This window comes from Pteronotus mesoamericanus, unplaced genomic scaffold (genome assembly GCF_021234165.1).
Source record: "Pteronotus mesoamericanus isolate MK-2021 breed Mesoamerican mustached bat unplaced genomic scaffold, CSHL_Meso_final contig_20, whole genome shotgun sequence".
NCBI lineage: Eukaryota > Metazoa > Chordata > Mammalia > Chiroptera > Mormoopidae > Pteronotus > Pteronotus mesoamericanus.
In genome coordinates, this window is record NW_026555085.1 from 62,941,162 (window position 1) to 62,966,608 (window position 25,447).

General features: G+C 35.0%; 1 protein-coding gene across 2 annotated transcripts in view; it reads left to right on the forward strand.

The window, feature by feature from the left end:
* AFG1L (AFG1 like ATPase) overlaps positions 1-25,447 on the forward strand; it is a 197,605-nt gene that overhangs the window by 88,662 nt on the left and 83,496 nt on the right. For both annotated transcript variants that reach the window (XM_054569795.1, XM_054569796.1), the window contains one exon: positions 5,020-5,078. In XM_054569795.1, the coding sequence (XP_054425770.1) occupies positions 5,020-5,078 (59 nt within the window). The remainder of the gene's footprint in view (positions 1-5,019; positions 5,079-25,447) is intronic.

The window sequence follows — 25,447 nt, forward strand, 5'->3', positions numbered from 1 at the left end:
CATGCAATGACAATATGAATGTTAATATGGGCTTACTAACGCCATATTAAATTGAGCCACGCACAGCTGGTCCCTGCAGCCTCACCAGAGAATGCTTTCGCTGGGCTCCGCCTTTTCTTCCTCGGTTCATGGCAGCAGTGGGCCTGCGCCCCTTGCTCCTGGGCAATGAGTGGTGCTGCAGTTTGTCTGGTGGCGATTACAATGGTAGGTAAAGCAAGTATTGTTTGATGGTTTGTGGAAAATAATTTTGAGTCTCAGATCAGTTCAACAAGAGAACATTTTGTATCTAGGAGGCATTCTGTAAATCTTAGTTCCTCCTTTTAATTATTACTTATCTTTTGTCTTTGTCACTCATTTCAGTGCAGACACATAATAGAAAATTATAAATATATGTCAATTGAATATAAAACTATAATACCATCAAATGGGAGCATTTAGTTAGATATATTATCTATATGTCTAGTAAACTACTGTTTGAACTCCAATTAGTTTTTTAAAAAGAAGCTAAGTAGCTATTACTACTTAAGGTGCCATTTATTTATTTATTTATTTATTTATTTATTTATTTAAAATGTAGTCTTTAGTTTTTTCCATTACCTTTCAGTCCTCATACCTTTATACTGTTGTCTGTGTCCAGGAGTCTTTTCTCCTTTTTGCTCAATCCCTCCAACCCCTAACCTCCCTCTCCCCAGCTGTTATCCTGCTCTCCATCTGTGAGTCTGTCCTCATTTTCCTTGTCAGTTCAGTTTATTCAGTAGATTTCATGTATGAGTGAAACCATATGGTATTTATCTTTCTCTGACTGGCTTATTTCACTTAGCATAATGTTCTCCAGGTCCATCCATACTATCGCAAAGGGTAAAATTTTCTTCTTTTGTATGCCTAAGTAGTACATTGTGTAAATATCCCATCATTGTTTTGTCAACTCATCTACTGATGGACACTTGGGCTGCTTCCATATCTTGGCGACTGTAAATAACGCTGCAATGAACACAGGGGTGCTTATGTTTTTTTCAAATTAGTATTTTAGGTTCCTTCAGATATACTCCCAGAAGTGGGATCGCTGGGTCAAAAGACAGACCTATTTTTAATTTTTTGAGGTATCTCCATACTGCTCTCCACACTGGCTGCACCAGTCTGCATTCCCACCAGAACCCAGTACAAAAGGGTTTTTCTTTCTCCATCCTCTCCAGCATTTGTTATTTGTAGGTTTATTGATGATAGCCATTCTTACTGGTGGGAGATGGTATCCCATGGTGGTTTTAATTTGCATTTCTCCGATGATTAGTGACATTAAGCATCTTTTTACATGTCTATTGGCCGTCTGCAAGTCCATGTCTTCTATAAAAGGACAGTCTCTGGAAGGATAAATCAAATTGGTTTATGAGTTGTATAATTATTTTGTGTTCATTTATAGGAAAATTCCTTTTTCTTGCCTGTCTAAAGGTTTGCCTTACTCTGAACTGATAAGTATATAATTAAGCATTTTTTTCACCCTGTTGGTTTTGACACTTGGATTTTTGAGGAAAAGATCTACATACCCATATGCATTTCCAAAGTATTTCTGTAGACCCTTGTAATTACTTTAAAAATCCTCTTTGTGATTGAGCAAAAAGGACACATGGACATGGACAAGTGTGGTGATTGCTAAGGGGAGGGAAGTAGAAGGGGAATATAAATGGTAATGGAAAAGATACAATAAAGATTAAGTTAAAAAAATCCTCTTTGCATCTATTTAATCTGTAAGTATTACTATAGTTATTCATTGTAGAAAATGTACACAGCTCAAAAACTGAATGTTCCATAATTTCACTATTCTATCTTGTATACCAAGTACTCCTTTAGCTCTGTTCAGAGATCATTAAAAAATGTGGGCAAGAACTTATATTGAATTTTAAAATAGTATATAGTAAATAATGACAAATGTTGATATAAACCTATCATAAAATCTTTAAGTCTCAGAAAAATAACATTAAACAACAAACTTAAAAATTTTGTTAGCTAAATAACATTTCAGGAGATGGATCTATTACATTGATAATTAGCATATTATTTGAATTGCAAAAACTGTTCAATTTAATGAGTACAGTCCTTTTCACTTAAGTGTCCTATAAAATCCTAAAGGTTTTCAAAATGAATTCTGTTTAGAATTTTGTTTAGAAAATACTTCTCTGGGCATAAAGGTTGAATTATGTATCCTTGTAAAGGCTGATTTTTTTAAAAAAAGTTAACCCTTTAAAAATGAAATCTTAGATTCTTAAAGGCATTGTTATTCTTATTTAACTTTGCTGATGAGTGGAAATTTTTAAATCAAAGAATATTGCAAGTGGGCCCTGGTCAGTGGGACTCAGTTGGTTAGGCATCGTCCCACATACTGAAAAGTCACAAGTTCAATTCCTGGTCAGGGCAGATGCCTAGGTTGCAGATTCGGTCTTCAGTCAGGGGGCATACCAGAGGCAATACACTTATGTTTCTTTCTTATCTCACATTGATGTTTCTCATCTTCGCCTCCCCTTCTCTAAAATCAATAAGCATGTCCTTGGGTGAGGATTAAAAAGAGAAAAAAAATATTACCAGTGAGCTTTTACATTTCTCTCTTCCATTAGGCAACTAAAATTTGGATGCTTGTTATGTATCAGCGACTTATATGTCCATAAAAAATTCCATGTGTAAGACTAAAGGTTACCTTTAACAGAGATAAACTTTCATTAGTGTAATATCTTAGTTTTAATTCTATACCATTGTGTTCTTTGATGTTCACTAATGTTGTGTTTGTTTTTTCCCCAATAAGTTTTAAAAAAACTTACTGAGTCATAATTGACATACAATAAACAGCACATATTTAGAGGATGCAATTTTTAAAATATTGACATATGTATATACCTGGGAAATCACTACCACAATCAATATAATGAACATCTCAGCCCTGGTTGGTGTGGCTCAGTGGGTTGAGTGCCAGCTTGTGAACCAAAAGGTCACAGGTTCGATTACTTGTCAGGGCACATGCATGGGTTGTAGGCCAGGTCCCCAGTTGGGGGCATGTGAGAGGCAACCAATTGATGTTTCTCTTGCACATTGATATTTCTCTCCCTCTCTGTCTCCCTCCCTTCCCCTTTCTCTAAAAAGAAATAAAATCTTAAAACAATATAATGAACATTTCCATCATACCCCAAACTTTTCTCATCCCTTTCTTTGTCTCTTCCTGCCATCCCTGGCCCACATCCCTCTTTTCCAGGTAGCCACTGATTTGCTTTCTGTTGCTATAGATTAGCTGGCTTTTTTTTCTAGAGTCTTATATAAATGGAATCACATAGTATGTGCTCATTTGGCGGGGGGGCTGGTCTCTTTTACTCTGCATAATTACTTTGAGATTCATCTTTTGCATGTGTATGTGAATAGTTTATTTTTTTCTTGCTGAGTCATATTTCATTATACAGATATGTCACAGTTTGTTTATCCATCTACCTAATGATGGACCTTTGGATTGCTTCCAGTTTTTGGCTATAACAAACAAAATTGCAGTTTTTAGTTATTATGAGTAAAGCTGCTATAAACATTGAGTGTGCTTTTAAAGTTATTTTATTTTCAGTTTTTACCCCTTATTGGCAATCATGGCTGTCAACTCTTTACCACGCAGAGATGTTTTTCCTTTCCAGAAACTTGGTAATTAGGGAACTATGAAAATACCTAACTTTAAACTCATTTTACTTATTCAAGGTATTGCTTATAAGAAAGAAAATATCTCACTTTGAATTTGAAATCCTTACAGTCTGGTCAGCATTACGACCTTTTATAATATCCGTAAGTGAAAATTTTAAATGTAACTGCATTAAAGCCTCTAGTCCTTAATTAACTAGAGCTTATGCAAATACTTTCTTCACTATAATGATGTTATGATGAATATTTTTCTAAAGAGAATAAATGTTTCCTAATGACCATATTTTATTTCCATAAGTAAATGTGGCAGTTGAAGCCTTTCTTTGTTATCAAATTTTCTCTAAACAAAGGAATATAGAAAGGATCCCATATTACGATACTTTAAGAAAAATCGAGACATGTAAGCTAATTTGTGTTTTTTATTATTGAGAAAACTTTTTACAGCTCCCATTTTTATAAATACTTTTATTTTAAAATCTCATTACTTTATAGAGTTAACCTTTAAATGGAATGTTTTATATGTAATAAAATTTCAACCTCTTGAAATTTTGTGAACTTGTGAACCGAATATTCCATCTCCATTTTAAAAGAAAAATGTGCAAAGCTTAAATTTTGTTGCTTCTTTCCACTTGTTTGCTCTTGACAATACATGTGTATGTGTGTTTGTATGTGTGTGAACATACACTGTAACATATACATATATGCAAGGCAATCATTCTGAGGCAATGCGTCATTCTATTTATGATGTATAATTACATTAAATTTACAGCCTGTAAGAATGGAGTTTTGATTTTTTAGGTAATTCCTTTTAAAGCAAATTGGCCTAATGTCATGTGCCTTAACATGAAATATATAATTTTGATACAAGTACATGCACAGTTCTATTGATGGGTTTTCTTAAAAGCCTAATATAAAAAAACAGCTAATCTTATTACATACTTTTAATTGTGTATGGAGAAGTTTTATTATATATTGAGAAAAAGAGGATATGATTTGTTTTCCAGTAAAGTTTTATATATTCAAATATTAAATACTTTTAAAATATAATATTTTCTTATGATGGGTTATTATTTATGATCATTTGTGATATTTTTCAAATTCTTTTATTGCTTTTTATTATCATTTAAAGCTAATTTGGTTGAGTGCCCTTTGATCTTCTTTCTGTGATTGTTAATGTTTTTTCTTATTAAGAATATAATGAATTTTCTGTAGTACCAGAATAGAAATAAATTTTAGTTATTTTTTCCCTTTTTTGCTCCTTTATGTTTTTTATCAGTAGAAAGCTTTATTTATCAGGCTAGAATATAAACTAACATTATGATTTAGACTAAGTAAAAAGCTAATATCAATTCATTCTTTCAGATCTCTATAAAAATGGACTTCAAAGAGCTAACTTTGTACCATTCATAGCTGTCCTGAAGGTAAGGAAAATCACTTGTGTTCACTAATAGCATACTGATTGATAATTGAGGGCTTTTAGAAGATTGCTATGGTATGGCATTCAAGCAAGATTCATTTTGATGTTTTGGTGGTAGTAGTAGCCAAACACACAAAAGGAGAAAATAATCTTTTTTACATAGTGTTCCTTAATGTGTACACAGGAAAAACTACAAAATATAGACTAAATTATTATCTAACTGAAACATTTGATAGTTTGCATTTTATAAATTTTAATTTGAGGCCTGCTCATAAATATTATAGTGGGATATTTAAACTTACACATTGATTTCTGAAAAAATGTTTAGTATTTCTGTTTCCTTCAGGTTAATGTACATTAACATGTTTTCCCAGCCATTCAAGTTGCTATTCTAAAGTAATATTATTACAAAAGTATTCTAATATTTAAATGTGATTGCCATCAAGTTATAATGAAATTATGTCAAGTTGAGGCACATAGTTTAAATATTTGTGTGTATCATCACTGCAGAGTTGAAAAGTCTTCATTACAATAGAAGAATAAAGTAGTCTCCCTTTTCACTGTTAATTTAAGTATTTTTACATGATTATTCAACAATTCCACATTTTACTTTATTTTTTAATTGAATTTATTGGGGTGACATTGGTTAATAAAATTATATAGGATTCAGGTGTACAATTCTGTAATACATCTTCTGTATATAGTATTGTGTGTTTACCACTCCAAATCAAGTCTCCTTCTATCACCATTTATTTCCCTTTAACCTCTTCTACTTTCCCCTAACCCCTCTTTTTTCCCTCTGGTAATCACCATATTATTGTCAATGAGTTTTTTTTTCTTAATCCCTTCACCTTTTTTCATCCAGCCCCCACAAATCCCTTCCCTCTGACACCTGTCAATCTGTTCTTTGTATCTCTAAGTCTGTTTCTGTTTTGTTTGCTTATTTTGTTCATTAGATTCCACATGTAAGTGAAATTATATGGTATTTGTCTATCTCTGACTGGTTTATTTCACTTAGTGTATTATTCTCCAGATCCACCCATTCTTTTGCAAAAGGTAAGATTTCCTTTTTTACAGCTGAGTAAATGTACCACAGCTTTTTTATCCACTCACCTACTGATGGGCCCTTGGGCTGGTTCCAAATCTTGACTATTGTAAATAATACTGCAGCGAACATAGGGGTGCATATATTCTTTTGAATTAGTGTTTTGGGTTTCTTTGGATATATTCCCAGAAGTGGAATTGCTGGGTCATGAGGCAGTCCCATTTTTAATTCTTGAGGTAACTCCATACTGCTTTCCACAGTGGCTGCACCAGTCTGCATTCCTACCAATAGTGTGTTTGGGTTCCCCCTTTTCCACATCCTTGCCAACTGTTGTTTGTTGATTCACTGATAACAGTCATTCTGACAGGTGTAAGGTGATATTTCATTGTGATTTTAATTTGAGTTTTTCTGATGATTAATGACATTGAGCATCTTTTCTTATGTCTGTTGGCTATCTCTGTGTCCTATTTGGAGAAGTGTCTATTCAGATCCTCTGCCTATTTTTTTTAAAAGACTTTGTATATTTATTTTTAGAGAGAGGGGATGGAGGGAGAAAATGAGGGTGAGAAAGAAACATAGATGTGTGAGAGAAGAATTCATCGGTTGCCTCTCAGACACCCCCAACCTGGGACCAGGCTGCAACCCAGGCAGGTGCTCTGAATGGGAATCAACTGGTGACATTTCACTTTGTGGGATGTCACTCAACCAACTGAGCCACACCAATCCTCCACCCATTTTTAAATTGGATTGTTTGCTTTTTAGTGTTGAATTATGTAAGTTCTTCATAAATTTTGGATATTAAGCGCTTATTAGATGTGTCATTGGTGAATATGTTATCTCATTCAGTAGGTTGTCTTTTCATTTTGCTGATGGTTTTCATCACTGTGCAAAACATTGTAGTTTCATGTAGTCCCATTTGTTTGCTTTTGCTTTTGTTTCTCTTGCCCAAGGAGGTATACAAGAAAAAAATACTGCTACAAAAAATGTCTGATATTGTACTGCCTATGTTTTCTTCTAGGATTTTTACAGTTTCAAGTCTAACATTTAAATCTCTATCCATTTTGAGTTTATTCTTGTGTATGGTGTAAGAATGTGGTCTAGTTTCTTTAAAATTTTTAAAATTTATATGTCCAATATTCCCAACACTATTTATTGAATACATTTTATCTTTGCTCAAAATACTGGAATTTATTTATTAAAAAGTTGTATATTTATTCTTACATGTTTAAACTTTAGTCACCTCCAAAGTACTCTCCATTTGATGCAATATACCTATTGAGACTTTCTTTCCACTGTTCAAAACCATGTGTGAACTTATCAGTTTTGATGCCTTTTAATGCTCCTGCCGTTTCTTGTTTCACCTCTTGCACCTTGGCAAAATGTTTATTTTTTAGGGCTTTTTTTCATCTGAGAAAACAATGAAAAAAAGTTGCTTGGGGCAAGATCGGGTGAATAGAAAGGGTGGGGCACCAGGGTCCTGCCCTGTTTGGTCAAAAACTGCTCAACACTCAGCGAGGTTGATCACCCATTATGAAATGGGCAAACACAGTGAAAGAGCCTTCAAAAAAATTCACTGAAGCCAAACACAGGCTCTCACAGCAAAGCTAGCTGGTACACTGATACAAATGGGTTCCTATAACACTCATCTAGCTGGGGAAGCCTGTATTAACAGAAGCCTGCCCTCCAGAAGATAATTCCATGTTTTTTTGGGTCCTCCATTATATGTTCTTGCCTCCTTTGTCAATTATTAATTGACCATAGCATGGGCTTATTTCTGGGTTTTCCATTCTATTCCATTGATCTATATGTCTGTTTTTATGCCAGTACCATGCTGTTTTGATTACTGTGGCCTTGTAATATAGTTTGATATCAGGTAGTATGATTCCTCCAACTTTGTTCTTTCTCAAGATTGGTGTGGATATTTGGTGTCTTTTGTGGTTCCATATACATTTTTGGAATACTTGTTCTAGTTTTATGAAATACACCATTGGTATCTTGATAGGAATTTTGTTGAATCCATAGACTGCTTTGGATAGTATGCACATTATAATGATGTTAATTCTTCCTAGTCATGAACACAGTATTTGCTTCTATTGTATCTTCTTCAGTTTCTTTCTTCAGTGTCATAATTTTTCGAATATAGGTCTTTTATATCCTTGGTTAAATTTATTTGTAGGTATTTTATTTTTTAATGCAATTAATTGTTAAGTGTTTATTGACAACCTACTATATGCAAAGTGCAACATAAGGCATAATGGATAATATAATAATTAAGTAGACTATTTATTGTGTTTGCAAGCCATTTATAATATAGTTGAGCATACAATATGCACACAAATACCTGTAACAGAAAGCAAAACATAATAACTACCAAAAAGAAGCATAATTATGTATGAAAATACAATTCCCTTAATTCTTAGGTACATAATTTTTCCCAGTTCATAATAACATCTGAAGAAAGGATAACATATTTAAAAAAAAGAAACTGAAACCTTAAATATTCTTACCAAGATGGAGTAAAAACATTTTATCTTTAAATATTTCAAAGATACATCGATTTTTCTGATATACACTTTAGTTGCAATTGTTTGTGCCAAACTTTATTCCCTGTGCTATACTTAGAGGATTTAAACATCTGTTTCCTTGACCAATTTTAGGTTCCCAGAGGATTTTAATTTCTCTGAGATATTTATAGAAATAGGGAAAAGTACTTTTTAAAAATTATGCTGTTAGCAATTTTTTTCCTTTGTATTCATGTTCTGTATATGGAAGAAGGTAGATTTGCACTGTTTTCTCCACTCCAGGAATCCAAAGTAATGTGGTGTTTATAGATACCAACCTATAAACAATGAAACTAAAAAGAATAGGTGCTAAATATAGTATCTTCATATAGCATAAAGTACACAAAATATAAAGAAAGGATGTTCACACAATGAAAAAGATTAAAAGATTCTCAGGGAACTTAGTAGCTGTACTATTTTTTAACTCCAAACAGTATTTTTTGGCCAGTAATTTGTCATACTTTAATATATAATAGCATTATTAATAGGCAACCAAATTGACCAGATTGAATTTAATTTTTTCCTATCCCATCCTTAATTTTTTTCTTTAAGAAGGAAAACCAAAAAGATGAATAATCCAAATTTGGAATCAAAAAAGAACTGAGATAAATAATACACAATGTGAAAGTGAACATGAACTGAAATTCCATGATTGGAATTTTTGGAGATACTATGATTGGATGAGAAAAGATATAAAATATCTGATTTATTCAAAAGACTTTTCACATGTAACAAAACGTCAGTCTGATGAAGTGTACAGTAGAACTGGGTTTCCTGGGACTTTTTTCATGGGTGTATGAAGTTTCTATTGTAAAGAAAGGTTGTATCATATCAACTTAAGTTATATTTTGCCTATTCACATATGTTAGTGCTACTCTTTAATTTTGGCCCATGTGAAAGAAATGTATAGTAGAAATCAATCTGAAAACAAATAGAGAATCTTAATTTAATAAAAAGATTATAAACAAGATAAAAATTTATTTTGGGAAGAGTACAATATAAAATCCATTTTTCTTTACATTTTCCTTTATAAACCAACTGATAACACATTTGTTATTCACTACAAGAACTTGTGATTTGTTGCTTGTAGTACCGAAAAATAACAAAAACATATAAGCTATTAATAAACAGTATTTTCATAAGATAGTAGGAATGATGAAAAAAAACACATATGTTAGTCAAAGCCATAAGTCTATCAACAGATTAACAAAAAATGTGATGTAGTTATACAGTGAAATATTATTGTACCTTAAAAAGGAATGAGTGTCTGACAGAAGCTACATTATTGATGAACCTTACAGACATGCTAAGTGAGTTAAGCTAGATACCAAAGGACAAATATTGTATGATTCCATTATATGAGGAACCTATGAAAGGCAAATTCATAGAGACACAAAGTTAAACAGATATTGCCTGGGGCTGGGAGGAGAGGGAAATACAGTATCATTGCTGAGTCTCTGGGATGATGAAAAAGTCCTGGAAATAGACAGTGGTGATGGTTGTATGACATCATTAATGTACTTAATGCCATTTAATTATTCACTTAAAATGATAAATTTTATGTTATGTATATTTCATCACAATTTATTAAAAAAAGAAAGAAAGCCACAGGACTGGAAAAGATACTGAAAATGCTCAGGTGCATTTTCATTAGGAAGCCTCTCTAGACTAAATCCTTCAAAAAAGCAAAGCAGAATAAAACAAAAAACTATCCTTACATATAATTTATACTGCCTGTTAAGTATGGAGGTTCCTGTTTTGCTCATACTTGCACTTTCTTTGTGTTTGTTTTGCTATTGTTTTCTAATATTTTGAGATAAATTTTTATCTCATTCCAACCTTCTTCCCTATGCTATTCATTTTTCTTTAAATAGTTGCATCCATGAAGTTTTGGTATTTAGTATTTTCACTATCAAGTTCAAAGTATTTTTTTGATTTCCATTGTGATATCTACTTTACCCCATGAATTACCTATAGTATGTTTCTTAATTTCCAAACATATGAGAGTTCCGTCATTATGTTTTTGTTACTATATTCTTAACACATGCTTAAGTGCATTGTGGCTAGAGAATGTATTCTGTGTGACTTAAGTCCCTTCAAATTTGTTGAAGCTTGCTTTATGATCCAATATGTGGATAGTATTGATAAATATTCTCTGTGTTCTTGAAAATAATGACTACTCTTAAGTTGTGGTGGGTGATTTATATATAGTACAACACATCCATTAAGTAAGGTTTGTTAATTAAATGCTGTTCAAATCTTTACTCTTATATATTTTCCCCATCAGTTACTAAGAGTCTTATGGAAAACGTCTTCCACTTGGATTGTGAATTTGTCTTTTTTATAATTTGTCATTTACCTTAAATCATTGGAGACTGTTATAAGTTGCATACAGATTTAAACTTACTAAATATTGCTTATGAATGGGACTTTTTTTAAAAAAAATCCTTACCCGAGGACATGCTTATTGCTTTTAGAGAGAAGGGAAAGGAGGGAGAGAGAGGGAGAGAAACATCAATGTGACAGAGAAACACCAATTGGTTGCCTCTCTCACATACCCCCTGACTGGGTACTGAACCCGCAACCCAGGCATATGCCCTGACCAGGAATTGAACTTGTGACATTTTGGTTTTTGGGACAATGCTCCAACCAATTGAGTGAGCCACACTGGCCAAGGCTGTAAATGACACTTTTTCTAACCAATTTTATTATTAAGTAGTAATGCTCTTTAGTGTCAAGTATAGTTGTAATTGCCTTTTGAAGCATTTTTATCATGTCTTCTTTCAAATATTTATCAGGTATTTCTGACATCTCCTGTCATCTTGATGTTGGTATCTCTTGATATTCTTGGTATCTTGATTTTCTTGGTATATTCAGTTTGAAATCTTCATGGTTTTCTGTATGAGTGATTTTCAACTGAAACTTGGACATTTTTATAATTTGTCATACTTTGGATCTTATTTTTTAATCAATATTTTATTGTGATAAAATATATATAACATACAGCTTATCATTTTAACCATTTTAAATGTATAGTCTAGTGGCATTAAGTATATGCACATTGTTGTGCAACCATCAGCCATTATCCAGAACTTTTTTATCTTTCCAAACTCAAACTTTGTACTCATTAAATAATTACTCTGCATTCTCCCCCTCCTGAAGTCTGGGTGACAACCATTCTACTTTCTCTAAGAATTTGTCATTTCAAGGTACTTAATATAAATGGAATCATATAATATTTGTTATTTTTTGTCTGGCTTAATTCACTTAGCATCTGTCTTTATGGTTTATTCATTCTGTAGCAAGTGTCAGAATTTCATTCTTCTCTAAGGCTGAATAATATTCCATTATATGTTTATACAGTTTTGTTTATCAATTCATCTGCTGATGGACATTTTGATTGTTTCCATCTTTTGGCTATTGTGAGTAATGCTATTGTGGACATTTGTGTACGAATGTCTGTTTTAGTTCCTGCTTTCAGTTCATTTGTATACATACCCTGACAGAATTTCTGGATCATACAGTAATTCTGTGTTTAATTTTTAAGAATCTGCCACTCTTTTCCACAGCTGCTGTGCCATTTTACATTTTCACCAATATGCACAAGGGTTCCAGTTTCCCCGCATCCTCTCCAAAACTTGTTCTTTTTTTCTTTTTTTTAAAAAATATAATAGCCATCGTACTTGGTGTGAAATATCTCATTGTAGTTTTGATTTGCATTTCTCAAATGATTAGTGATGATGAGTAACTTTTGACGTGCTTATTGGCCATTTGTATATTTTCTTTGTAGAGTTTATTTAAACTTTTTGTTTTAACTGGCTATTTTTGACACTATTCTGGCAGGATAATGAGAGGTACCACCTCTAGGCTGTCAGACATAAGTAGAAGTTCAAGTTCCCTGTTCAACTTTCCTTGACACCTGAGACAGGGGTGCTACTGCAGGTAGAGAGGCGTTCCCAACTCCACAAATATCTTCATTGACATTACCCTGGCAGGAGTGCCAGGGTGCCTCATTGCGACCTGTGAGAGTGTAATTCTAGGCTCCCCTCAGCCTTTGCTGGAAAGAGTGGTTAGGGTGCCAGTTTTGTTTTGTTTTTTTTCTTTTTATGGTGTTTGCTGCAGTAATGCTTCCATTTTCCTGGTCCTTTGGCTAAAGAAAGCAGGCTTTTGTTGGGGCCTGATTTTTCTGTGTCTATTGACATTTCTGGGTTTCCGGCTTCTTTGACTGCAAGACTGGTGTATATGAGTCAAAAGAAAAACCAGAGAACTCACCAGTCTGTTGTTTCTCATGTATAGAGGTCACTGGCGGTTATTCCTTCCTTCCACGTTTCAGTGTCTTCTTATGTTGTTTTGTATATAATTTCCAGATTTTATGTAGTATATAGCAGAAGGAATGGGGAAAGCGTGTCTGCTTTAACATCCAGAGCAGAAGTCAGTGTAGTAGGAGCCTTTGTCTGCTAATTCCATCGTCTCTGTGATTTCTGGCTTCGTTTCTATCGTCTAATATTTTTCCTGGTTGTGGGTCCTATTTTTCTGCCTCATTTCAAGTTTAGTAATTTGTGACTGGATGCTGGAGATTTTGATTATTGCATTGAGTCCCTATTATTTCCTTTAAGGCTGTTGAATTTTATTTCAGCAACTAATTACATTTCTTACAGATCATCTTGATCCTTTTGAAGCTTGTTTTCAAGCTTTCTTTGGGTGTCTAAAGTAGCCTTTACTCTAGGACTATTTTAGCCCTTCTTCTAGGTGTGACCCTTTTAGGCTCTTTATGAATCCCTTTATTGTTCACTGCAGCTTCTCTACTCTGGCGATTCAGACCACTAATATCTCCCTACTTTGCATGGACTGTTCTTTGCCCGGCCTTGTGGAATTTCACCCTATGCACATGCAGTTTAATATTGAGCCAAAGATGACAGACATTCTCTGATGTCTGGAGCTCTCTTTCTGTATAGCTTCCTCCTGTACTGAACTTTACCATGCAAATTCCAACGGCCTTAGCTTCCAAAACTCTGATTGCTGTTTCCTCAATTTAGACTGCTGTGCTGCAGTTTAGAAATTCTCTCTAGATAGAGAGCCAGGGAAAATGTAGTAATGCTTGCTTGCCTGATTTATTTTCCACATCTTAGGGATTTCTGTCCTTTGCTACTTACTGTGTTATGTCTGATATCCAGTGTTTTATATGTTTTGTCCAGTGCTTTAGTGCTTTATTGCAGGAAGACAGAAATGAGTTCCAACTACTCTGCCTTGGCTAAAAGCATAGGTCTCTTCATTAGTTTTTAATTGTAAAGAAGAAGACAGGATTTTTTTTTTGTAATTCAGGAACTCAGAGTCATATTTCTCCATGGATACAAAAATATACATAGGTTAACTGGAAAAAAAGTGATGGGCACATCTTTTTCTCCCATGTACAGATGGATCATTAAGTAAGTGATGGTACGGTCACGTGAGGGAATGTATTTTACTTGCTTGAAATGATATTTTCAAAATACTTCTGATAATGTAGTATACTGTTCACAGATAATGTGAGTGATAAAAAAAAACATGAGGCAAGAGTTTATCTGTTACTTTTTCAACTATGGAAGTGATAGACATGTATGGAAAAGTACTGGAAATAAGTATCCCAAAATGTAAATAGAATTTATTTCTGAATAGTAAGATTATAGACGATTTAAGTTTTTCAGTCTTTTCTAAGATTTCTTTATCTTTTATTATTTTTATAATAAAAACTATTTTTTTAGTAGGTAACTTTTAGCCCATTCTTCTCAGGAATTCAACATACCTAGATGGGACTACCTGTATTCAAAGTTGAGAAATCAACAAAAATGCAAAATAGATTAAACATGGGTCCTATGTATAGAGGCTATTATTAAAAGAAAATGTAATGGCAGCTGCAAGAAGGAATCAGCAAGAGCAGACAGAAGAGGTAGACATAAACTAATAAGTAGAGGCACATGGAGAATATACTTTGGAAAAACTAACTCAGGAAATGGGAGACTTTTTCAGGTAAAACTTTTCTGTATTTTAGAAGGACTTAAAGAAGTTATGGTGAGGATCCAAGATGGTGGAGGAGTAAATGAAAGCTACACTAACCTCCTCCCAGGACCAATCTGGAATTTCAACTAAATTATAGAGAAGTCATCCTGAATAATCAACTGAACACTAGCTGGAGAGAGAAGCCTTATAGCTAGGGACAGATGGAAGAAGCCACATCACCACAATGAGACTGGTAGGGAGTGTGGAGGAGGCATGAGAGGGTTGGCTGGGCTACCATGGGTGGCAGTTGAAGTCCTGGAGGGATAGTTCAGTGGCTGTGGGAGCTCCCCCTGAGAAGTGTGGGATCTAAAACCCCAAATGAGCCTCCCCAGCCTATGGCACCAGAGCTGAAGGGAACCCAGGTAACGTCCAGCTGTGAAAAGCAGCAGGGTTTCTGTCTGCCAGGGAGAGACGACTGGAGACACAGAGAGCCTCTTAAAGGGCCAATGCACAAAATTTCATTTGCAGCCACTTACCCTGGGCTCTGGCAGAGGGAGGGCAGAGTGGACCAGAGAAGCTTGAGGAAAGTCTGGTGTTGGTGGCTTTGGGGAGATAATTGAATGAACAGCCACCAGGATGCCTGTGCCAAGTCATTCCCATGTTGTTGAAGCCATCTTTTTCAGGCAGAGGTCTCCTCTCTGAATGGCATCAGCCTGAGGGGAAGCAATAACACTGCCTGCAGGAATTATTCTACCCACCCTGTAGAGCTCAAGCCAGGCTGCTGATTACAGCTTGAGGCTATGTCATTGATTAGTTTAACAACTAAGGTGGATCTCTGGGAGCTTGATGAGACTGCAGCTGACCCTCCCCTCTGCCCAGTGCTGATAAAAGCTGGCCATGGTGCGCACTCTCGTTCTTTCCAAACACACCGAGGCCCAGCAGAGGGAGCCACACTGTGGATCCTGGCTAGCTCCAAACACGTTCACCAGGGCCAGTCACAAGCATGTCTGACAAAGGCCTACACCAAGGTTTTTACAGATCTACCTAATACATAGAAACAAATACAAAGAAGCAGCCAAAACGGGAAGAAAAAGAAACAGGCCCCAAATTAAAGAACAAGAGAATTGTCCAGAAAAAAAGCTAGATGAAATGGAGGCAAGCAATTCATCAAACAGAGAGTATAGGGAGTTGATTGTAAGGATACTCAACAGCATGGAAAAAACCCCCCATAGAAACCATAAAAAAGGATCAGTCAGAAATGAAGAATGCAATATCTGAAATAAAGAATATACTGGAAGGAATAAACAGTAGGTTAGATGAAACAGAGGATTGAATCAGTGACTTGGAAGACAGGGTAGGAGAAAACATCCAGGCAGAGCAGCAGAAAGAAAAAAATTTTTAAAAATGAGAGCTTAAGAAACATTTTGGACAACATAAAGGATAACATCTACATCATGGAAATACAAGAAGGACAAGAGAGCGAGCAACTTATTTGACTGAAATAATGAAATAATGACTGAAAACTTCCCTAAACTGGTGAAGGAAGAAGACACTCAAGTCCGAGGAAGCTCAAAGAGTCCCAATCGTGTTGGACCCAAAGAGGCCTACACTAAGACACATAAGTAAAATGGCAAGGCTTAAACACAAGGAGACAATCCCAAAAGCCACAAGAGAAAAGCAGGTAGTTACATACAAGGGAGCACCAATTAGACTGTCATCTGATTTCTCAATAGAAGCATTACAGGCGAGGAGGGAGTGGTGTGAAATATTCAAGGGGATGAAAAGCAAGGACCTACAACCAAGGCTCCTTTACCCAACAGGCTGTCCTTTAAAATCAAAGGAGAAATAAGGAGCTTCCCAGACAAGAAAAAGCTAAAGGAGTTTGTTAATGCCAAACCAATACTGCAGCAAATGTTAAAGAGCTTCCTTTAAGAAGAAGAAAAAGAGAAAGAGAAAAAAAAAGAGGAAAATAGTCTAACAATAAAATGGCACTAAATACATATTTATCAATAATCACCTTAAATGTAAATGGCTTAAATGTTCCAACCAAAAAACAGAGGGTCGCTGAATGGACCCATATATATACTGTCTCCAAGAGACCCATCTCAGATCAAAAGATACACACAGACTAAAAGTAAAGGATGGAAAAAGATATTTCATGCAAATGGATAGGGAAAAAGAAAGCTAGGATAGTAGTATTTATATCTGACAAAACAGACTTTAAAACAAAGTCTAAAGTAAGAGACAAAAGACACTCCGTAATGATGAAGGGAACAATCGGACAAGAGGATATAACCCTAGTAAACATTTATGCACACAACATAGGAGCACCTGAATATGTGAAGCAAATCTTGGTGGACATAAAGGGAGAGATGAACAGAAAAAGAGCCATAGTTAGGGATTTTAACACCCCATTGACTTCAATGGATAGATCTTCCAGATAGAAAATCAAGAAGGAGACAGTAGCCTTAAACCACACAACAGATCAAATGGATTTAATTGATATATTCAGAGCATTTCATGCCAAATCAGCAGAATATACATACTTTTCAAGTGCCCATGGAATGTTTTCTAGAATAGACCCCATGTTAGGACACAAAACAAGTTTCAATAAATTTAAGATTGAAATATCAAGCTTCGTCTCTGACCACAATGCTGTGAATCTAGAAATCAATCACAAGAAGAACACTGAAAAACACACAAAGATGTGGGAGCTAAATAACATGTATTAAACATGAATGGGTCAATAACAAGATCAAGGAAGAAATCAAAAGATACTGTGAAACAAATGGAAGTGTGGACACAACAGTCCAAAATCAGTAGGAGAAGGGAAAGTGATCCTGAGAGGGAAATTCATAGCATTACAGGCCTTATCTCAAAAATTAAGAAAAACTCAAATAAACAAACTAACTTTACACTTACAGGAACTTGAAAAAGAACAACAAACAAAGCCCTAAGTGAGTAGAAAGAAGGAAATGATAAAGATCAGATCAGAAGTAAATGAAATAGAGTCTAAAAAAAAGCAATATGAAAGATCAATGAATCCAAGAGCTGGTTCTTTGAACAGATAAACATCATAGCAAACCTTTAACCAGACTCATCAAGAAAAAAAGAGAGAGGACCCAAATAAATAAAAACAGAAATGAAAGAGAGGAAATAACCACTGACATTAAACAAATACAAAGGATTGTAAGAAAATATGAACAGCTATATGTCAAAAAACCAGACAATCTGGATGAAATGAATACATTCCTAGAAACATACAATATTCTAAAACTAAATCAGGAAGAATCAGAGAATCTGAATATAGAGATTGCACCTAGTGAAATTGAAGCAGTAATCAAAAAACTCCCAACAAACAAAAGCCCTGGGCCAAATGGCTTCAAAGATGAATTTTACCAAACATCCTGAGAAGAACTAACACCTCTCCTCAAACTATTTCATAAAATTCAAGAGGAAGGAAGGCTTCCAAGCTCATTTTAAGAGGCCAGCATTATCCTAATTCTAAAACCAGATGAAGACACTACAAAGAAAGAAAACATAAGCCAATATCCCTGATGAACATAGATGCTAACATCCTTAATACAATTTTAGCAAACTGATTGTAGCAATACATGAAAAAGATGATAAGTCGTGATTAAGTGGGATTTATTCCAGGGATGCTTGGTCAGTACACTATTAGCAAATCAGATATATCTCCCCAGGCAAGGGAAACAAAAGAAAAAAATAAAGAAATGGACTACATCAAATTTAAATGTTTTTGCACAGCAAAGGAAATCATCAACGAAATAAAAATACAGTCCACAGAATGGGAGAACCTATTTGCTGATCGACACATCTGATAAGGGTAAATATCAAAAATTTATAAGGTACTTACCAAACTCAACACCAAAAAAACAAACAACCCAATTAAAAAATGGGTAAAAGACCTGAACAGACACTTCTCCAAAGAGGAAATACAGATGACTAATAGACATATGAAAAGATGCTCAATGTCACTAATCATCAGAGAAGTGCAAATTAAAACCTCAATGAGATATCACCACGCACCTGTCAGAATGGCTATCATCAATAAATCCACAAATGAGAAGGGCTGGTGAGGATGTGGGGTAAGGGGAGCCCTTTTACACTCTGTTCCAGTGGGAATGCAGACTCTGTTCCACTGTGGAAAGCAGTATGGAGATAACTCAAAAATTAAAAATGGACCTGCCTTTTGACCCAGTGATCCCACTTCTGGGAGTATATCTGAAGGAACCCAAAACACTAATTCAAAAGAACTTAAGCACCCCTGTGTTCATTGCAGTGTTATTTACAATTGCCAAAATATGGGAGCAGCCCAAGTGTCTATCAATAGATGAGTAGATAAAACAACTATGGGATGTTTACACAATGGGATACTACTTGGCCATAAAAAAAAAGAAAAAAAATTTACCCTTTGTGACAGTATGGATGGACCTGGAGAACATTATGCTAAGTGAAATAAGCCAGTCAGAGAAAGATAAATACCATATGGTTTCATTCATATGTGGAATCTAATGAACAAACTGAACTAACAAGGAAAATGAGGACAGACTCGTAGATGGAGAACAGGATGACAGCTGTGAGGGGAAGGTCGGGGGTGGAGGGATTGAGCAAAAAGGAAAAAAGACTCACGGACACAGACAACAGTGTGGTGGTTGCTGGGGGCAGGAAGTATAAGGGGACTCAATGGTAGTAGGAAAAAAATACAATAAAGATTACATTTAAAAAAAAAGAAGTGGTACCAATGAAGTAAGAGATCAGAGATTAACTAAGATGACTCATACAGACTGAGGGTGGACTCTTCAGAAAAGAGGAAAGGATTTTATTTATTTTTAATTTTTATTTTTTATTGTTATTCAGGTACAGCTATCTGGCCTTTTTCACCATTGCTCTCCCCTGCCCTGTTCCGCCCCTACTGCCACAGTCAATCCCCTTCCCACCGCATTGTCCATGCCTATGAGTCTTCTCTTTATGTTCCTTGGCTTACCCCTGCCCCTTCTTTCTCCTCTTATCTCCTTTCTTCCTCCTCTTTGGTCACTGTCAGGTCTTTCTTTATTTCCAAGTGTCTAGTTCTATTTTGCTCATTTTTTGTTTTGTTTTGTTGATTAGGTTCTCCTTATAGGTGAGATCATATGGTATTTGCCTTTCACCACCTGGCTTATTTCACTTAGCATAATGCTTTACAGTTCCATCCATGCTGTTGTAAAGGGTAGGAGTTCCTTCCTTTTCTTTCTGCTGCATAGTATTCCATTGTGTAAATATACCACAGTTTTTGGATCTACTCATTCATTGATGGGCACTTAGGCTGTTTCCTTCACTTGGCTGTTGTAAATACCGCTGCTATGAACATTGGGGTGCATAGTTTTTCTTGAATTGGTGATTCAGGATTCTTAGGGTATAATGCCAGCAGTGAGATTGCTGGATTAAAAGGCAGTTCCATCTTTAGTTTTTTGAGGAAATTCCATATTGTTTTCCACAGTGGCTGCACCAGTCTGCATTCTCGCCAGCAGTGCACTAGGATTTTCTTTTCTCTACAACATCACCAGCACTTGTTGTTTGTTGATTTATTAATGATGGCCATTCTGACTGGTGTGAAGTGGTATCTCATTGTGGTTTAATTTGCATCTCTCTAATGGCTAGTGATGTTGAGCATTTTTTCATGTGTCTATGTGCCCTCTGTATGTTCTCCTTGGAGAAGTGTCTTTTCAGGTCCTTTGCCCATTTTTCAATTGGATTGTTTGTCTTCCTGGTGTGGAGTCATGTGAGTTCTTTATATATTTTGGAGATCAAACTCTTGTCTGAGGTATCATCAGCAAATATGTTTTCCCATACAGTTGGTTCCCTTTCCATTTTGCTTATGTTTTCTTTAGCCATGCAGAAGCTTTTTAATGTGATGTAGTCCCATTTGTTTATTCTTTACTTTATATCCCTTACCCTAGGGTATGTATTGGTGAAAATATTGCTGCATGGGATATAGGAAATTTTCCTGCCTATGTTCTCCTCTAGGACTTTTATGGTGTTGTGACTTACATTTAAGTCTTTTATCCATCTTGAGTTTATTTTTGCATATAATGTAAGTTGGTGTCTAGTTTCATTTTTTTGCTTGTACTTGTCCAAATCCCTCAACACCATTTATTGAAGAGGCTATTTTTACTCCATTTTATGTTCCTGCCCTCTTTGTCAAATATTAACTGGCCATGTTGACATGGGTTTATTTCTGGGCTCTCTATACTGTTCCATTGGTCTATGTGTCTGTTCTTGTGCCAGTATCAGACTGTTTTGAATACAGTGGCCTTGTAATATAGTTTCATATCAGGTATTATGATCCCTCCCACTTTGTTCTTCTTTGTCAAAATTGCCAAGGCTATTTGGGGTTGTTTATACTTCCATATAAATTTTTGAAATATTTTCTATATCTGTGAAATATGTCATTGATATTTTGAAAGGGATTGCATTGAATCTATAGATTGCTTTGAGTAGTATGGACATTTTAATGATGTTAATTCTTCCAGTCCATGAAGTGTATATGCTTCCATTTACTTGTGTCTTCCTTAGTTTCTTTCTTCAGTGTTCTGTTGTTTTCTGAGTTCAGATCTTTTACCTCCTTGGTTAGGTTTATTCCTAAGTATTTTATTTTTGTTGTTGCTAGAGTAAATGGGATTTTTCCCCTAATTTCTGTTTCTGATATTTCATTGTTGGTGTACAAAAATGCCTTTCATTTCTGAATGTTGACTTTGTATCTTGCCGTTTTGCCAAATATATTTATTAGGCAAAGTAGTTTGTTTGGTGGAGTCTGTAGGGTTTTCTATATGCACTATTGTGTCATCTGCAAATAGTGACAGCTTTACTTCCTCCTTTTTAATTTGGATGCCTTTTATTTCTCTTTTTTGTCTGATCACTGTGGCTATAACTTCCAATACCATGTTGATAGAAGTGGTGAAAGTGGACACCCTTCTCTTGTGCCTAATCTTAGTGGGAAAGCTTTTAGCTTTTGTCTGTTGAGTGTGATGTTGGCTCTAAGTTTCTAGTATATGGCCATTATTATGTTGGGGTATGCTCTATCTATTCCTACTTTGTTGAGTGTTTTTAATCATAAGTGGGTGCTGTAAAATAGTGGAGAGTATTATAGAAAAAGGAAGTTAAAAAACCAACACTGCTAAAAATAAAATCAGTGATAAATAAGCCAGAGTTATGAAATAAATCACACAACATGAATAGTCAGGTAGAAAAAATAAAATAGAGATTAAAAACTATTACAGGAAGATGCTAGATATGGGACGCAAACAACAGAGATCAAACATTCACATAGAGAACATAAAGATAAAATAGAAGAATAATACATTTTTCTGGTACATAACTGAACTTCAAGGATAAAGAAATAATCCTACAATTACACAGAAGAAAAATCAATGAGAAAAATATCAAGCTGGACTAAGACTTGTACAATATAGTAGTTACTAGAATAGGACAGGATAGAATAGACTAGTTTTTAGTATTAAAATTAAAAACAAAATTAAAATTATATTAAGGATGTACACACATATCAGCTAGGCTGTCATAAAACTCTAAGGTCACAGATTTTATTTTTGGATATATTGTAATTTAAGAATTATAGTCCTTGTGGAGCTTCCTGGACAAACTACTTTAATATTTTATACCACCAGTCAAAATTAATAACTTATAAATAAGATTATGGTAAGAAAACATTGGTGGTGGTTATTTATCCTCATTAAATATTTTCTTAATCTGGTCTGTAAGTCAGATAATAAAATTTTTTTCATCAGTGTGAACTTCTGTAGTTAACTACAGAATGCTAAAAAGTATAATGATGGAAATCATGTGTCAGCAAAAATTTCATTAGTATGTATTGGAGAAATTGACATTTTTGGGCATGCTGATAAATGATTTTTAGAAGAGAGGTAGCCTGGTGGACCAAAAAAGAGGGTGGTATAGTATCAATATCAAATAATTTGGTAATGAGAAATATCAGCTTTGTTAGGATCAACTTTCTTAGAAATATCTTAAGTTTTATACATTTAAAAAGAATGGCATGTCTTGGGTTCCTTCGGATATATTCCCAGAAATGGAATAGCTGGATCAAAACGCAGATCCATATTTTTTTGAAGAACCTCCATACTACTCTCCACAGTGGCTGCAGTAGTCTGTATTTCCACTGGTACCCAGTGCAAAAGGGTTTCGTCTTCTCCACAACCTCATCAGCCCTTGCTTTTTGATTTATTGATGACAGCCATTCTAACAGGTGTGAAATGGTATCCCATTATGGTTTTAATTTCCATTTCTTGATGATTAGAGACATTGAACATCTTTTCATATGTCTATTGGCCATCTGTATGCCCTCATTGGAGAAGTGTCTATTCACATCTCTTGTCCATTTTTTAATTGGGTTGTTTGTTTGTTTTTGGTGTTGAGTTTTGTAAGTACTTTATAAATTTTGGATATTAACCCTTATCAGATGTATTGGCAAATATGCTCTTCCATTCTATTGTGTTGATTATTTCCTTTGCTGTGCAAATCTTTTTTGTTTGATACAGTCCCATTTGTTTATTTTTTTCTTTTGTTTCTCCTTACTGGGGAGATGTATTTGATAAAACATTTCTAGGAGCAGTGTCTGAGGTTTTGCTGCCTATGTTTTCTTCTATGATTTTTATGGTGTTGAGTTTAACATTTAAGTCTTTGGTCCATTTTGAATTTATTCTTGTGTATGGTGTATTTTTCTGCATTTATCTGTCCAATTTTCCCAATACCATTTATTGAATAAACTACCTTTAGCCCATTGTGTGTGGTTGCTTCCTCTGTTGAATATTATTGACTATAAAGGTGTGGTTTTATTTCTGGGCTCTCTATTCTGTTCCACTGACCTCTGTGTCTGTTTTTATGCCAGTTCCATGCTGTTTTGATTACTATGGCCTTAAAGTATAGTTTGATATTAGGTAGTGTGATTCCTCAAACTTTGTTCTTTCTCAGGACTGCTGTTGCTATGCAGGGTCTTTTGTGGCTCCATAACAATTTTTGAAATATTTGTTCTAGTTCTGTGAAATATATCATTGGAATGTTAATAGGAATTGCACTGAATCTGTAGATTGCTTTGGGTAGTATAGGCATTTTAATGATATTAATTCTTCCTATCCATGGACACAGTATGTGCTTCTACTTATTTGTATCTTCTTCAATTTCTTTCTTCAGTGTCTTATGATTTTCTATGTACGGGTCTTTCCATCCTTGGCTAGGTTTATTCCTAGGGGTTTTATTCTTTTGAATTCATTGATCAGTTCTAGTAGTTTCTTGGTGGAATGATTGGGGTTCTGTATGCACAGTATCATGTTATCTGCAAATATAAGCACCCTATGTTAATTACAGTGTTATTTATGATCACCAAGAAATGGAAGCAGCCCACATGTCCATCAATAAATGAGTAGATAAAACAAGTATGGGACATTTACACAATAGAATTCTACTAAGCCATAAAAAAGAATAAAATTTTACCCTTTACAACAGTATGGATGCACCTAGAGAACATTATGCCAGTGAAATAAGCCAGTCAGAGAAAGACAAATATCATATGATTTCACTCCTATGTGGAATCCTTGAATAAACTGAACTAACAAGCCAAAAAGAGACAAACTCATAGATGGAGCGCAGATGACAGCTAGTGGGAGGTAGGGGTGGAGGGATTAAGCAAAAAGGAAAAAGGGCTCAAGGACACAGACAACAGTGGTGATTGCTGGGTGGAAGGGTGTATAAGGTGACTAAATGGGAATGGAAAAAATACAATAAATATTAAAATAAAAAAAAAGAATAACATGTCTTAAGTGTATGTTCATTGAATAAAATACAAAGCCTGTTCAGAAGGCATCCAGCCATACGATATGAAAAATAAAAACATTTATTGAAGAAGATACAAGATTAAAGAAACATTGTACATAGGACAATGACACCTCAGTCCCCTTCAAACTAGACACCTTATGACTGCACACAGTTCTCCCAATTGCCATTAGCTGCCCCATCATATTTTCCTGAATCTCATTGATGGTCTGAGATCTCTTCCCTTTCAAAAATGATTTTAGTTTTGGAAAAAGCCAGAAGTTGTGGGGCACCAAATCTGGTCTGTAAGGGAGCTGAGTCACCTGGGTGATTTGATGTTTTGCCAAAAAACTCTGCACAAGAGGTGATGCAGGAGTGGGCACACTGTTGTGACGAAGCTGCCAGTCGCCAGTTGCCCATAGCTGTTGCTTTCTGAATCATCCCAATAGTTTCTGCTGAGGAAAGTTCAAGCTTAATGCAAAATTTGATGCAGATTCATTGCTGTACTCCCTCACTCATTTTGAATGTGACAGCCATACAGTAAACATGCTCACTCAATGGTGTCTACCACCCTCACTGACTGGTACAGTGGAGTAGTCATTGTTCACACAGGCACATTCCAGTCCACTCTCCTTGGCTGCAGGTTACATTAGTGTGGCACAAACTGTTTTCATTATATAACAGTGGCTGGACTTTTTCTAGGCAGACCTCATGCATTGAACATAATTTCATTATGTTGTAAACATTATTTAAAATTATTGTGTTTGAAAGAAAAGAGGACCAACTGATATTTTGATCAGGATAGTTTCTTAGGTTAATTTCAACTGGCTGCTATTATTGGCCATCTTGATAATTAGATTGCCTACCGAGCATTGTTATTCCCATTTGATTGACTTCCAGCAATTCACGGTATTTTGGACAGGTGTTTTATATATGAGTAAAATTCTA